This window comes from Vombatus ursinus, unplaced genomic scaffold (genome assembly GCF_900497805.2).
Source record: "Vombatus ursinus unplaced genomic scaffold, bare-nosed wombat genome assembly UNPS02014794.1, whole genome shotgun sequence".
Classification (NCBI taxonomy): Eukaryota; Metazoa; Chordata; class Mammalia; order Diprotodontia; family Vombatidae; genus Vombatus; species Vombatus ursinus.
The window spans coordinates 16448597-16461416 of NW_020954572.1; the positions used below are offsets into that span (position 1 = coordinate 16448597).

Here is a 12820-nt window from a genome sequence, read left to right on the forward strand (position 1 = left end):
AAGGTCTACAGCAGGAATTACAGGCATATAGGAGTAAAATTCTCCAGAAATTGATTTCTGGCCAGGAGATATGACCCCAGTGCTAAGGATATGGCTCCTAAAGAGGGGTACACATCTGTTTGCCCTACATTAAATAAGGCTCTAAGTCTCTATGCTTTTTAAAAATTTGTGCCTCTTTTTTTGTGTTACCTAGACTATATATTTCAATTGAGGAAGAGGGCAGGAAGAATAAAGGGTAGGTAGGAATATTCATGTAACAGAACTCTGGTGCCTCCATCTTATGTGATCTGAGTGTGTGTCAAAGTTCCTTTACAAGCACAACAACAGACAGAAGCATTTTTAAAGCAGCCATTTAGTGTGGAACAAACAGTATGTATCTCATGCCCCAGTGTGAGATAGCCAGGGCCCAAGAAGACAGAGGTGACATAAGGAGGTGAGAATAATCATTCCCATACCCCTAGCTCCCCATTCTTTCAATGTTCTATCCTGTGATTTGGCATCGTGAAAATTTCCCATGTCTGACTCAAGGGAAGGGAAACAAGGACCTGAGGAATGCATGGGATTGAGTCTACAGAGCTGGTGATACATATGAGAGATCAAGAGCATGGCTGGAGCGGTAGGAGCTGGAGAAATTCATGTAAATGGATAAGATTCCTCTAGATAGCAAACAGATTTGTGTATACAGTAGGTGTCCAAAAATACTTGCTGAAAAAAGAAGTTGGGGTGGGGCAAAGTAAAGTTCAGTCGGGGTCATATTGGTGTTCAGGCTGTCAAAAGGACACCCAGTGCATTTATCCAGCAGGTAGGTCATTGAAAAATGGGACTAGCCCTCTGGGAAGAGATTGGGAGTGCAGTTAGAGATATGAGAGTCATTTCTGCAAAGTCTGAGTCACGAATCACTTATTAAGCTCCTGCTATGTGCCAGGCACTATACTAAGCTCTGAGGATGAAAAAAAAAGAGACACAAAACAATTTCTACTCTCAAGAATCTCGCAGTCTAATAGGGGAAACAGCATGCAACAGCTACGTACAAATGAGATACATGCAGGATAAAATAGAGGTATTCTCAGAGAAAAGGCGCCAGCATTAAAGGGGTCTGGAAAGGTCTCTTGCAGAAGGTGCGACTTCAAAAAAGACTTAGAAAAAGCCAGGGAAGGCAGATGATAGAGCAAAGGGAGGAGAGAGTTCCATGCATAGGGGACAGCCAGTGAAAATGCTGGGAGTCTGGAGGTGGAGTATTTTGTATGATGAACAGCAGGGAAGCCAGTGTCAGTGAATCTTAGAATACATGGAGGTGAGCAAGGTATTAGAAGACTGGAAAGGTCGAAAGGGGCCCGTTTAATAAAGGCTTTAAAAACCAAACAGAGGATTTTATATTTGATCCTAGAGGTGATAGGCAGCTAAGTGGCACAGCGGAATCAAGAAGATCTGACTTCAAATCTGGTCTTAGACACTGTGTGGTCCTGGGCTAGTTGCTTAACTTCAGTCTGCCTCAGTTTGCTCACCAATAAAATGGAGATAATAACAGCACCCACCTCCCAGGATTATTGTGAGGATCAAATGAGATAATATTCACAAGCTGCAAAATATGTGCAATATTTGCAAATATGTGCAAAGTATATAATTGCTAGCTATTATTATTTGTAGGGAGCCACTGGGATAAATGAAACCACCAAGGGAGAATACATAGAAAAGGAGAGAGCCAAGGGCAGACCCTAGAGGGCTATATATTTATATTGCCCCCTATATTTAAGAGGTAAGAGGAAGGAAGGAGGAAGTGAAGGAAGGAATGAAAGAAAGAAAGAAGAAAGGAAGGAAGAGAGGGAGGCAAGAAGGAAGAAAGAAAGAAATAAAAGGATGGAAAAAAAAGAAAAGAAGGAAGTAAGAAAGGCAATACATATTTATTAAGTGCCTACTGTGTGCCAGGCACTGTGCTAAATGTTTTACAAATATCTCATTTGAGGAGCTCTAAGGAGATTTCAAAGGACATTAAAAAAGAATAATCAGAGACTTGGGATGAGAACCCCAAGAAGAGAATCACACTTCCAGTACTTAATGGGGTACAGTTAGTAAGCTGGACCTGAATTCAATGTAAGAGAAACCGAGGGAAGAGTAGGTGCCAAGGATGGAGGAGTCAGCCTTGCCCAGTGTTGCACAGAGCCCAAGGAGGAGGAGGCTGAAAAACCCAGGATGACTGATTTTGAGATAAGGTCATTAGTGACTTTGTAGAGAATGATTTCTGTAAAATGTTGAGGGACCAGAGCCAGATTGCCAAGGGTTAAGGAGTGAGTGGGTGATGAGGAAGTGTAGTGAAGGCATTCTTTATATAAATTTGGCAGTGAAGGTAACACAAAGACTGATAATTTAGACGGGTGGAAGTTCAAGGGAAGGGGGTGTGTGTGTGTGTGTGTGTGTGTGTGTGTGTGTGTGTGTGTGTGTGTGTGTGTGTGTGTGTGTGTGTTTTAAGAGAGACCTGAGCATATCTGTAGGTTGAGGGGTAAGTGCTAACAGAGAGGAAAAAGGGGGAAATACAGAGAGAGGGGATGTTTGATGGAGCAAAGTAACAAAAGAGATGGGAAGGGACAGAATTGAGGGTGTAGTGGAGGGATCAGCTTTGGCAAATAAGAAGGTCATGTCTTCCTTAGAATCTGAAATGGGGGCAGCAACTAAGTGGTGCAGTGGATAGAGCACTGGCCCTGGAGTCAGGAAGACTTGAGTTCAAATCCAGCCTTAGACACTTACTAGCTGCGTGACCTGGAGCAAATCATTTAACACTGCCCCCTCCCCCACAAACACACAGAGAACCTGGAATGAAGGGGAAAGGATAGATGAGAACACTGAAGGGTTTAGAGGAGTGCACGACCTCAACCTTTTCAGTAAAATAAGAAGCAAAGAGAAAGCAATTGAGAGTAGAAATAGAGATCTGGAATTCATCTGCAGAGCATGGAGAGACATAGAAATGTATGTGATAGAGAACTGGATTTGAAATGGGTTCAGATCTCATTTCTGACACGTACTGACTCACGCTAACAAGTTGTTTAACCCCTCCTTTCTCTAGGCGAATCTCTAAACTGTCGATCTGTACTGATAGAGGGTTCTCTATACCAGCAAAATCACAGGTCTTGTCTCTATTTGTATCATGCTGAGAATGAGAGGGAAAGGGATAGAATTGAGGGTTTCAGGATATAAGAGAAAATATGGAATAACTGCTGTAAGGCATGTGAAAGTCAATAAGAGATCATCAAAAGGTTTGTCATGCAATTCCAAAGGACTCATGATGAAAAATGCTATCTACATCCAGAGAAAGAACTGATGGAGTCTGAATGCAGATTGAAGCATACTATTTTCATTTTCTTTATTTCCTTTTTGCTTTTTTCCTTTTGCAAACTGTAATTTTTTTTGAAAACTATTTCTTTTTTCACAAAATGACTAATGTGGAAATGTGTTTTACATGATTGGACACATATAAGCTATCAAAGGCGTGTTTAATAATTAATAAAATTATACCTAATCATTTAATAATACATAGTCAAACTGCTTACGGTCTTAGGGAGGGGGGAAGGAAAGGACAGAAAGAAAAAATTTGGAAGTCAAATTTTTGTAAAAAATAAATGTTAAAAATTGTCTTTACATGTAATTGGAAAAATTAAATACTATTAAAAAATAAAAGGATAAGCATTAAAAAAAAAGGTTTGTCATGTTGACCTAGATGGACAATATTTATTTGTAGTGAATCCAGTCAGAATGACTTTGTGATTTCCTTCAGTACCATCTTAGCCAATAGGGAATAGGATAAGAAGAGGAGAAGAGGAGTGACCCAGGGTTGAAGGTTAGCAAAGAATTCGAGAGTAGAGGAGGAAAAAGCCGTCGTAGTAGCTGACTGACTATAGGGCCTAGACTAGGTGGGAAGGAAGTTGGGGTAGCATCAAGCTTGATAGGCTGGAAAAATATGGCCAAAAAAAGGGCAAAAGGTCATATCAAGGGCAAAGAACAGATATGGGAGGAGTAAGAAAGTGGAAGAGGAAGGAAGACAGAAGACTGAGTGGAAAAGGAGAATTTCAGACTATAGGATCTTAGGGGTGAAATTGTTTTGCTAGATTGTATGGTATAGGGAGTACCCATTCTAGTGGGTACCATAGTTGAGTAGAATTGAGGTCATAGGAAAAGAAGAATTTAAGGAAATGTGAAAAAGGGAAATTAAAAGGGTCATCTATATGCCTACTGACATAACCAACCATCACAAGACTTGGGCCTGAAAATCAGACCAAGTTCGTAAGCGTTTATTAAGTGTCTACTATGTGCCAAGCTCTGGAAGTAACTTTGTAAATCATCTAATCCAACCACCTCATTTAAAACACTTTTTTTCAGTTAACTAAAGTCAATTTTTTCTCCCTCTCATCTTCCCCCACTCCTATACTGGAAAAAGAAAAAAAGAAAAAACTCTTGTAACAAATATACACAGTCCAGCAAAACAGATGCCAGCAATGTCTACCTTCTAAAAGAAACCTATTTCATTCTGCACGGAGTCCATCACTTCTCTGTGAAGAGATGGATAGCATGTTCATCATCAGTCCTCTGGGATTATCTAACCCTTTTATTTTAAAGACAAAGGAACGTAGGCCCAGAGAGTTAAAATGAAACTAAGACCTGGTGAGGTTGTGACTTGCCCTGTGTCACACCTGTGTAAATAGAAGAGCTGGAATCTCTGAAGGCGACGGTAGGGGAGAGGGTGTAGAGTCATGACTTGGTTAGGAGGTGGGAGTCAAGTGTCAGTGTCACAGAGACAGGTGAGAGCACATCCAGGAGGTCAGTAGATGACAGCATCAAGGATTGAGAGAGGGCGGCCTGATGCCCAAGGAAATGTTGAATTATGGTGACAGAACATAATGCAGAACTACCAAAAACACTAAATGATTAGAGTCAGCTAGGTAGCACAGTGAATAGTACTGGGCCTTGAATCAGGAAGAACGAACTTCAAATCCAACCTCAAATACTTCCTAGCTCGTGATCCTGGGCAAGTCTTTCAACCTCTCCCTCAGTTTCCTCAACTGTAAAATGAGGACAATAATAGCACCTACCTTCCAGGGTTGTTGGAAGGATCAAATGACAAACTTTTTGTAAAGTGCTTAGCATAGTGCCAGGAACATAGTAGGAGCTTAATACTTGTTTCCTTCCTCCTCCCTACAGTTATTATACTTCTTTTCCATTTACTCTACTATTCTTTCTTGCTCAGCCTCCACATCCATTCACCTGTCTCTTCTCTCCAAAAAGGCATACCAAGACAAAAAGCATCTATTAAGCACTTACTGTGTGCTAGGCACCGTGCTAAGCACTGGGGATACATACAAAAGGCAAAAAAAAATTCATCCCTATTTTCAAGGAGCTCACAGTCTCTTCAGTTTCTCAGTTGATGTACCTTGGGTTACAAATACAAATGTATTTCTGAATATATATATATATATATATGAATAACCAATCTGAGGCCATATACTATAGCTGAAAAAACACTGAACAGGGAGATAGGTTTGTCTTTGCCAGACTAGCTGTGTGACCTTGGACAGTGACATGAATGAATGTATTTACACTGTACTTTTATCTATGGGTACACACCCATGTGGGAGCAAGTAAATGAGGTACGTATATACTCTAGCTCAGTGGTTTCTAACTTGAGCCTAGGAAGCAGGAGTGAAACTAGGATCGGGGAGGGACAGAGAGAAGGGGGTAGGATTTGCTTTGTGTGAATCATAAATTTAGAGTGGTCCTGATAATTATTGGATGTTAGTAACCCCTAAGTATGGAGGCTGTCATGCTAACCACCATAAAAACAAACCACAAGAGTCACTCAAGGGAGTTAAAGGATGGTTGTTAATGTGATTGACCCCACCTTCTTCCATGGCTGCTTAGTGATGTGAAATTTGTTCACCTAACATTTCCTTTTTATCTTTAAGATATTTATGGATATTTAGTCAAAATTCAAACAAATTTCAACATATTTGGGTCACTAGTTTTGTTAAATTGTCATAGGATCTCTGGGCAGAGAAAAAACCATGAGGCATTACACATTATTTGTTGGATTGAATTGCATTGAAATAGTGATTTCATACAATTTTGTTTAGGTTGAGTTGATGTAAATTTAATATACCTCAGAGTAATATCTCATAATAAACCAATGGCACAGTAGACATGTGTCTTTTCTGAATATACCCAAGTATCATTTCACCCAGTATCCATCCCTGAAAGCTGCATTTCATCACCTTGCAAGACTAGACACAGAGACAGCTAGGTAGCACAGTGAATAGAGCACAGGCCCTAGAGTCAGGAGGACTTGAGTTCAAATCAGGCCTCAGATACGTACTAGCTGTGTGACCCTGGACAAGTCACTTACCCCAACTGCCTCCAAAAAACCAACCCACCCACCCCCCTCCGCCCCCGAAAAAATACTGGACACAGGGCAAGTCGCTCTGTCAGTCAATAAATAGCCAACAAACATTTATTAAGTACCTACTATTGCCAGGTACTGTGCTAAGTGATGGGGATAAGAGGAAAAGAAACAAAAGACAGCCCCTGTCCTCCAGGAGCTCACAATCTAATGGTGGAAACAACAACGTGTAGTTGAGAGGGAAGGAATAGAATTAAGAGAGGTTGGAAAAGTCTTCCTGTAGAAGATGGGATCTTAGTTGGGACTTACAATCCAAGGAAGGCAGTAGACAGAGACAAGGAGCGAAAGCATTTCATAGGTGGGGGACAGGCAGAAAAAATGCCCAGAGTTGAGAGATGTAGTCTTGTTGGTGGAACAGCCAGAAGACTAGGGTGACTGTTTGAAGAGTGCATGATGGGGAATGATTTGTAAGACTGGAAATGATACTCCTACGGCAAAGGTGGGCCAGATTATGATGGGCATTTAATACATTTTGTATTTGATCCTAGAAACAATAAAAGCTGCTAGAGCTTTTCGGCAGAGCTGGAATTTCCCCCAGGTCCCGAGATTCCTGAGGCCACTCTTTCTATGGTACCATACTGTCTGTGATAATGAAGTCATTTAAGTAAGGGGATACTGACAAACGGACATAGGGCAAAGAGTTGGAAGTGAACCCGTGTTCTCGAAGGCTATGCCAAGTAGAATCTGAGAAGGCATCTTCCATTATGGGCATGGGATAGATTTTGTTTGCCTTCCAAAGATCAAGCTAGACTCTGCTGCTCATCACAGAAAGTTTGGCCACGGGGTAATGTATCCTGGCCTCCACCATTTATGAAAACTATATACTCCCAAAAGGCAAGGAGGGGCTATGTCTGTATTAGGGGAGTACGTACAGTCATACCTTGTTTTACTGAGCTTCACAGATATTGAGTTTTTTACAAAGGTTTGTGGCTACCCTATATCTACAGGTGACATTTTTTTCTTTTTGGTGACGCAATTGGGGTTAAGTGACACGCCTAGGGTCACACAGCTAGTAAGTATCGTGTCTGAGACTGGATTTGAACTCAGGTCCTCCTGAGTTCAGAGCCAGTGCTCTATTCACTGCGCCATCTAGCTGCCCCCCATAGGTGACATTTTTCAATAGCATGTGCTCATATTGTAATTCTAACAGTATTTCAAACTTTCTTCATTATTCTTACATCTGTTATGGTGATCTTTCATGTTATAACATTGTAATTTGCTCTGGGGTGTCATGAACTGCACCCATACAAGATGGAACTTAATGTGTTGTGTCCTGACTGCTCCACTCTCCCTCTCCTTGGCCTTCCCTATTCCTTGAGACACAATATTGAAATTAGATCAATTAATAACCTTACAATGGCCTTCAAGTGAGGCAAATTTCATTGTCTTATTTTAAGAGATTGCCACAGCCACCACAACCTTTGGTAACCACTGACCTTATCAGTCAGCAGCCATCAACATGGAGACAAGACCCTCCACCAGCAAAAAGATTATGACTCACTGAAGGCTTAAATAATAGCATTTCTTAGCAATAAAGTGTTTAATTAAGTATGTTTACACTATACTATTTTAAAATGTACATAACTCATATGCACTGGGAAACCAAAAATTCGTGTGGCTCACTTCATTGAGATACTCGCTTTATTGCGGTGGTCTGGAAACAAACCCACAGTATCTGAGGTATGTCTGTATACACCAATGAAATCAAGGATCCACAAAATATCAAGTTAAGTAACAGCACTATTAGACTGAATGCAAAACGGAAATTATTTCAAATATAAAAATTCAAATTGTAAAGCAGCGTATGATTAGATATATTTTCCAATGACTCATCAATTTAATGATGAAATAAATATTTACCTAACCTTTGAAAAAAAAAAACAACACAGTATCACCTTCATTATAGTAGACAATTTATCTTACAAGTCATTATACATTTGCCGCCCAAAGAATACATAAGTACAAATAAATGCAAAAAGTCCTCATGAACACTTTAATGAACTACATACATTTTATACAAAATGGAATTCCTCTTTCAGAGCCCAAAAATGTAGGGAGACCCTAAAAATGTAGCAGAAGCACTTCCGCACACTGGTTTCAGTAGTCTAGTTTGTGCAGAAATGTTTCCACTAGATTCATAGAGTGTGATTTAGATGGACTCTTCATTTGGTCAACTGTTTGACAGTCTGCAGCTCTTCTACAGGTTCCCACTTTTGGTTAATTGTGAAAAGCTGTTAAAAAAAAAAACAACAGAACATTATTTCAGAAAGAGTTTTAAAATAAGAAATTGCCTTTTTATAATCATTGATGAAATGCTTATAAGACATTGTATTTGGCACTAACACAGAAGTGTGAATCCTGTTCCAAAAAGAAACCCAAAATTTGTAATGATCTAAAGCTTATAAGAAATTGTCCATAATGAACTGAGGTAAGAAGAAATAAGGACAATTAAAAAAGGGCCTTTTGAAATATGTTTAGAAGAACAGAGTAGGCTGAAGTTCACTGCCTAGGACAGATAAAGTCATGTTAAGAGATGACAGAAATTCAAAGTTTCTATTTTGCTTGTCTGTTAGATCATTGAGAATTATCTTAAAATTGGAAAAGAATAAAACAAAAGTCATTTAAAGGTAATTAGAGTTCAACACAGGTTGAGATGGGGAATGCTTCACAATGAGTTTTATATATATATTATATATATGTATATATATATGTGTATGTATATATATAGGGATGTGTGTGTGTATATGTTTACACACATTCATATTCCCTAAGTTAAGAAACTCCTGGCCTAAACGGATTACATGTTAAGATATTAAAAGAACTCTGATTCATAAAAGCAATCACAGGAGAAAAAAAAGGGGGAGGGGGGAGTTCTCAGTAATATGAGCAATGCAATTGAAAAGCAAAACTTTAATTCCATTGCTAGGTATATATACCCTACCCTTGGGCCCCAGGGAAGACAACAATGATAAAAACAAAGGCCTCACAGGCACCACAATATTTATAAACAGATCTTTTTGCATTAGTAAAGAACCGGAAACAAAGAAGATGCCTATTGACTAGGAAATGGCTAAACAATATTGCTGAGCTGTGAGAAATGATGAACGTGAAAAATACAGAGAAGCATGGAAGGAGTTATAGGAACTGATGCAAATCTAAACTCTTTCTGAATAAATAGAGGACAATTCCCATTGAATGGCATTTCTTTTAAGAATGTTCCAGGGACAGAAAAGAGGAGACTGAGCTTGGACGAGTGGATAACAAATGGATGTTGAGGAGGGCAATTTGTTCTAAGTTTGACAACCACTTTTAATCCATTTCCCAAAGAAAGGTCTTTTTTTACTCCACCCCCTAAGTATACAAGTCTGGAAAGGGTTTTCCAAACCTATGATTTATTGCTTAGTATTTCTAGAGAAACAGAAGACTTGGACAGGGGGACATACTTGTCTTTAAAAATTTGAAGGGAGGTTACCTTAAGAGGAACCAAATTACTCCTTTATAACTAAACAGTAGAGAGGAGGAGAATAGGGTAGGTCAGGAAACACAGTCACACAGACTTGGCTTCACGTATAAAATCTATTCTTGAAGTAGTAAGATGTCCCACCACAAGTATTCAACAAGTTGGATGACAACCTGTCAGAGGAGCTTTAGAAAGGATTTCTCAAACAAGTGAGACTTTAGATTAAATAACACCTAAAGTCTCTTCAACTCTACAGATCACATTTATCCCCAGAGGAATAATGCTTTCCCTACGTAGTAGTTAGAACTATGTTGCATTATTCATTATTTGGCACAAGACAGTTATAACACACATTTATTAATTCTGTAATTAATTCTTAATTCTATTTTGCTTTAAAAAGTTCCTATAGTTTGGACCTAACTTGACTTGTCAGGTTATTTTATCAGTACCTTTTGAGGCTCGTAGGGATTCACATTTTCCCATGGTTCTGGATTTTTCTGTCTGTTAACACTAAAAAATAATAATGAAATGAAATAACATTGTGACATCATAACCTCAAGATTTTGCTTTTAAAACTGACACAGTTCCACTTTGGGAACATCTATCATGCATTTAATCTATCTTCTTATAACACTAGTTGCATAGAATTGACTTAGTTAAGAGCTGCTAAGTCACAAGAGATTTATTAGACAAGGTGTGCACAGCTACATATGTAAGACAATTCCTGTCCTTTCTACTGCAAAGTTCTGCAGGGACAAAAACTGAGCTCACTCCCCCTCGGTGATTTCTAGATTTCTCTTTCTCTCTTCAGCTCAGCAGACTGTTGGTAGTTTAAACAAAGCACTACCCTGGCAGAACAAAGAAAGAGAAACTAAGGGAGAGTAGGTTCCAAAGGGGTCATATATAATAGCTCCAAATTCCAAGCTGAGAATAAATTTCAATTAACAGCCTATTGAGTATTGCATCAATGGAAGAAAGATATTTGTAACAGCTTAAAAATAAAATGGAAAAATACCTTACAATTGAAATCATTATTTGATTATATAATTCTCAATATTGCATTTTTTTGAAAATCTTTAAGTTTTAAGTTTAGAAATTGAAAAATAAAATTCAAAATTGTGCCCCATTTGAAAAGTCATGGACTAAAAGATATTTGTAAAAAAAAAAAAAAAAAAAAAAAGCTAAACTAATGAATTTCTCAGTCAATTTTTTTATCTTTATGCATTTGAAAAATTTTCCCAGCTTTGACTCCATGTCCGGAAACTGCTATTCTCACACCCAGAAAGAATAAATGAATAAAGCATTTATTAAGCTATTACTATGTGCAAAACGGTGAGAACCTAAATTCAAAAGTAAGACAATTCTAGCTCTTCAGAAGCTCACATTCTAATGGGGGAAATCAACACAAATAAGAAAACCGGGCAACTTTTCACAATCCACACATCAACCTAAAGACAATAACTGTCTTCCAACTATATCCCCATTTTACTTACATCACATCAGTTTTGAAAAGGGAGTATATGGACATGCCGGCTGCTCCCACTCCAGCAAAACCCACAAATGCGATCAAAGGAATAAGCTAATGGACAAAATATTGTAAAAGAAACCTCTTCAGATGACTCTTTAAAATATTAAATGATGCAGAAAAATAAACTTTGCTCGTTGTAATAATGTTAAAAAAAATGCTAATACTTACTTCTTTCTTTTTCACCAAGAATTTTAAGTAGCTCATGATTGCGACTTTTGGGGTGGAAGTCTAGAACAAAGAAGCCCAGTTATTGGTCAAACCAGTCACTGATGCCCCCAAATAAGTACCTGCATCCAATGATCCTAAAGAGCAGTACTTACCCACCCACCATTCACCACCAAGACAAACAAACAAAAGTGGAATAGTCTAACGATTTCCAGTTGCAGCCGAGGATGGATAAAGCGACCCAACCTTTTCCTACCAGCGAGAATGACCAAGTATTTGAGTGACTGTTGCTAAAGCTAAGAACTGTATCCTGGATCCTTGCTGCCTCTAAACTTTATATACCGAAGATTACGCCCAGAAGGAGGCCGGCCAAAGCCCAAGTCACGTAGACATAGGTTGGTCACTTAATTTCATTTCCTAAAGGGCACTTCCCCCTCTCCGCCTCCCCGGACTTTCCTTAGGTTTTTGAGTCCCTGGGCATAACTAGATCAAGTATGCCTAAGTATTGGAGAGGGAAACATAACGTAGTCCTCGCGCCCCCTGCCGGAAACTGAATAATGCCAGATGAGTGGCAAACGAGCTCCAGGTAAGGAGGCAGGTGCCTCTCCTTCAAACCCCTTCCTCTCTCTCTCTTCCCAACCTCAGCCCTCCAACCCTCTCCAGCGCGCTCCATCTCGGAACCTAGGCTCGAGTGCTTTGGCTCCTGGAATGGATTTGAGGAGCCCAGTAGAGGGTGGTGGGAAAGTGAAAATTGTTTTATTATATTGTACAGCGGAAAAGAGGGAGAGTTGGGAGATTCGTTGGATAGCGCGTGGTGTGAAGACGGTAGATTCTGATCAATCAATTAATTCGTCAAAAAACTTTTACTTAGCACCTACTATGTGCCAGACACTAGGCTAAAAAGCTGCATATAAAAAAAAAGGCAAAAGACCGCCCTCAAGGAGCTTACAATCTAGTGGGTGAGACAACATACAAATATATACGAAGCAAGCTATATACAGGATAAATTGTAAATAATTAACAGAGGCACTGGAATTAAGAAAGATTGGGAAAGGCTTCCTTTAGGTGGTGAGATTCTGGAGGTCAGAGTTTGAGAGAGGAGAAGGGAGAGTTCTTAGAGAAAATGTCCGAAGATGAGAGATGAAGCACTTATTTTTGTGAAACAGCCAGGAGGCCAGTGTCACTGTATCGAAAAGTACTTGTCAAGAAGTAAGGGGTGAGCAGACTG

General features: G+C 39.3%; 1 protein-coding gene across 1 annotated transcript; it reads right to left on the bottom strand.

Annotated features, from left to right (window-relative positions):
• Positions 1 to 8335: 8335 nt before the first annotated feature.
• LOC114048928 (normal mucosa of esophagus-specific gene 1 protein-like) lies at positions 8336 to 11992 on the bottom strand. The gene is made up of 5 exons (XM_027870095.1): positions 11748 to 11992; positions 11596 to 11655; positions 11393 to 11478; positions 10349 to 10409; positions 8336 to 8670 (listed from the first exon to the last, which is right to left on the bottom strand). Exons 2-5 carry the CDS (start codon positions 11629 to 11631, stop codon positions 8602 to 8604), a joined length of 252 nt encoding a protein of 83 aa, XP_027725896.1. The 5' UTR covers positions 11632 to 11655; positions 11748 to 11992; the 3' UTR covers positions 8336 to 8601.
• Between the last annotated feature and the right edge of the window lie 828 nt (positions 11993 to 12820).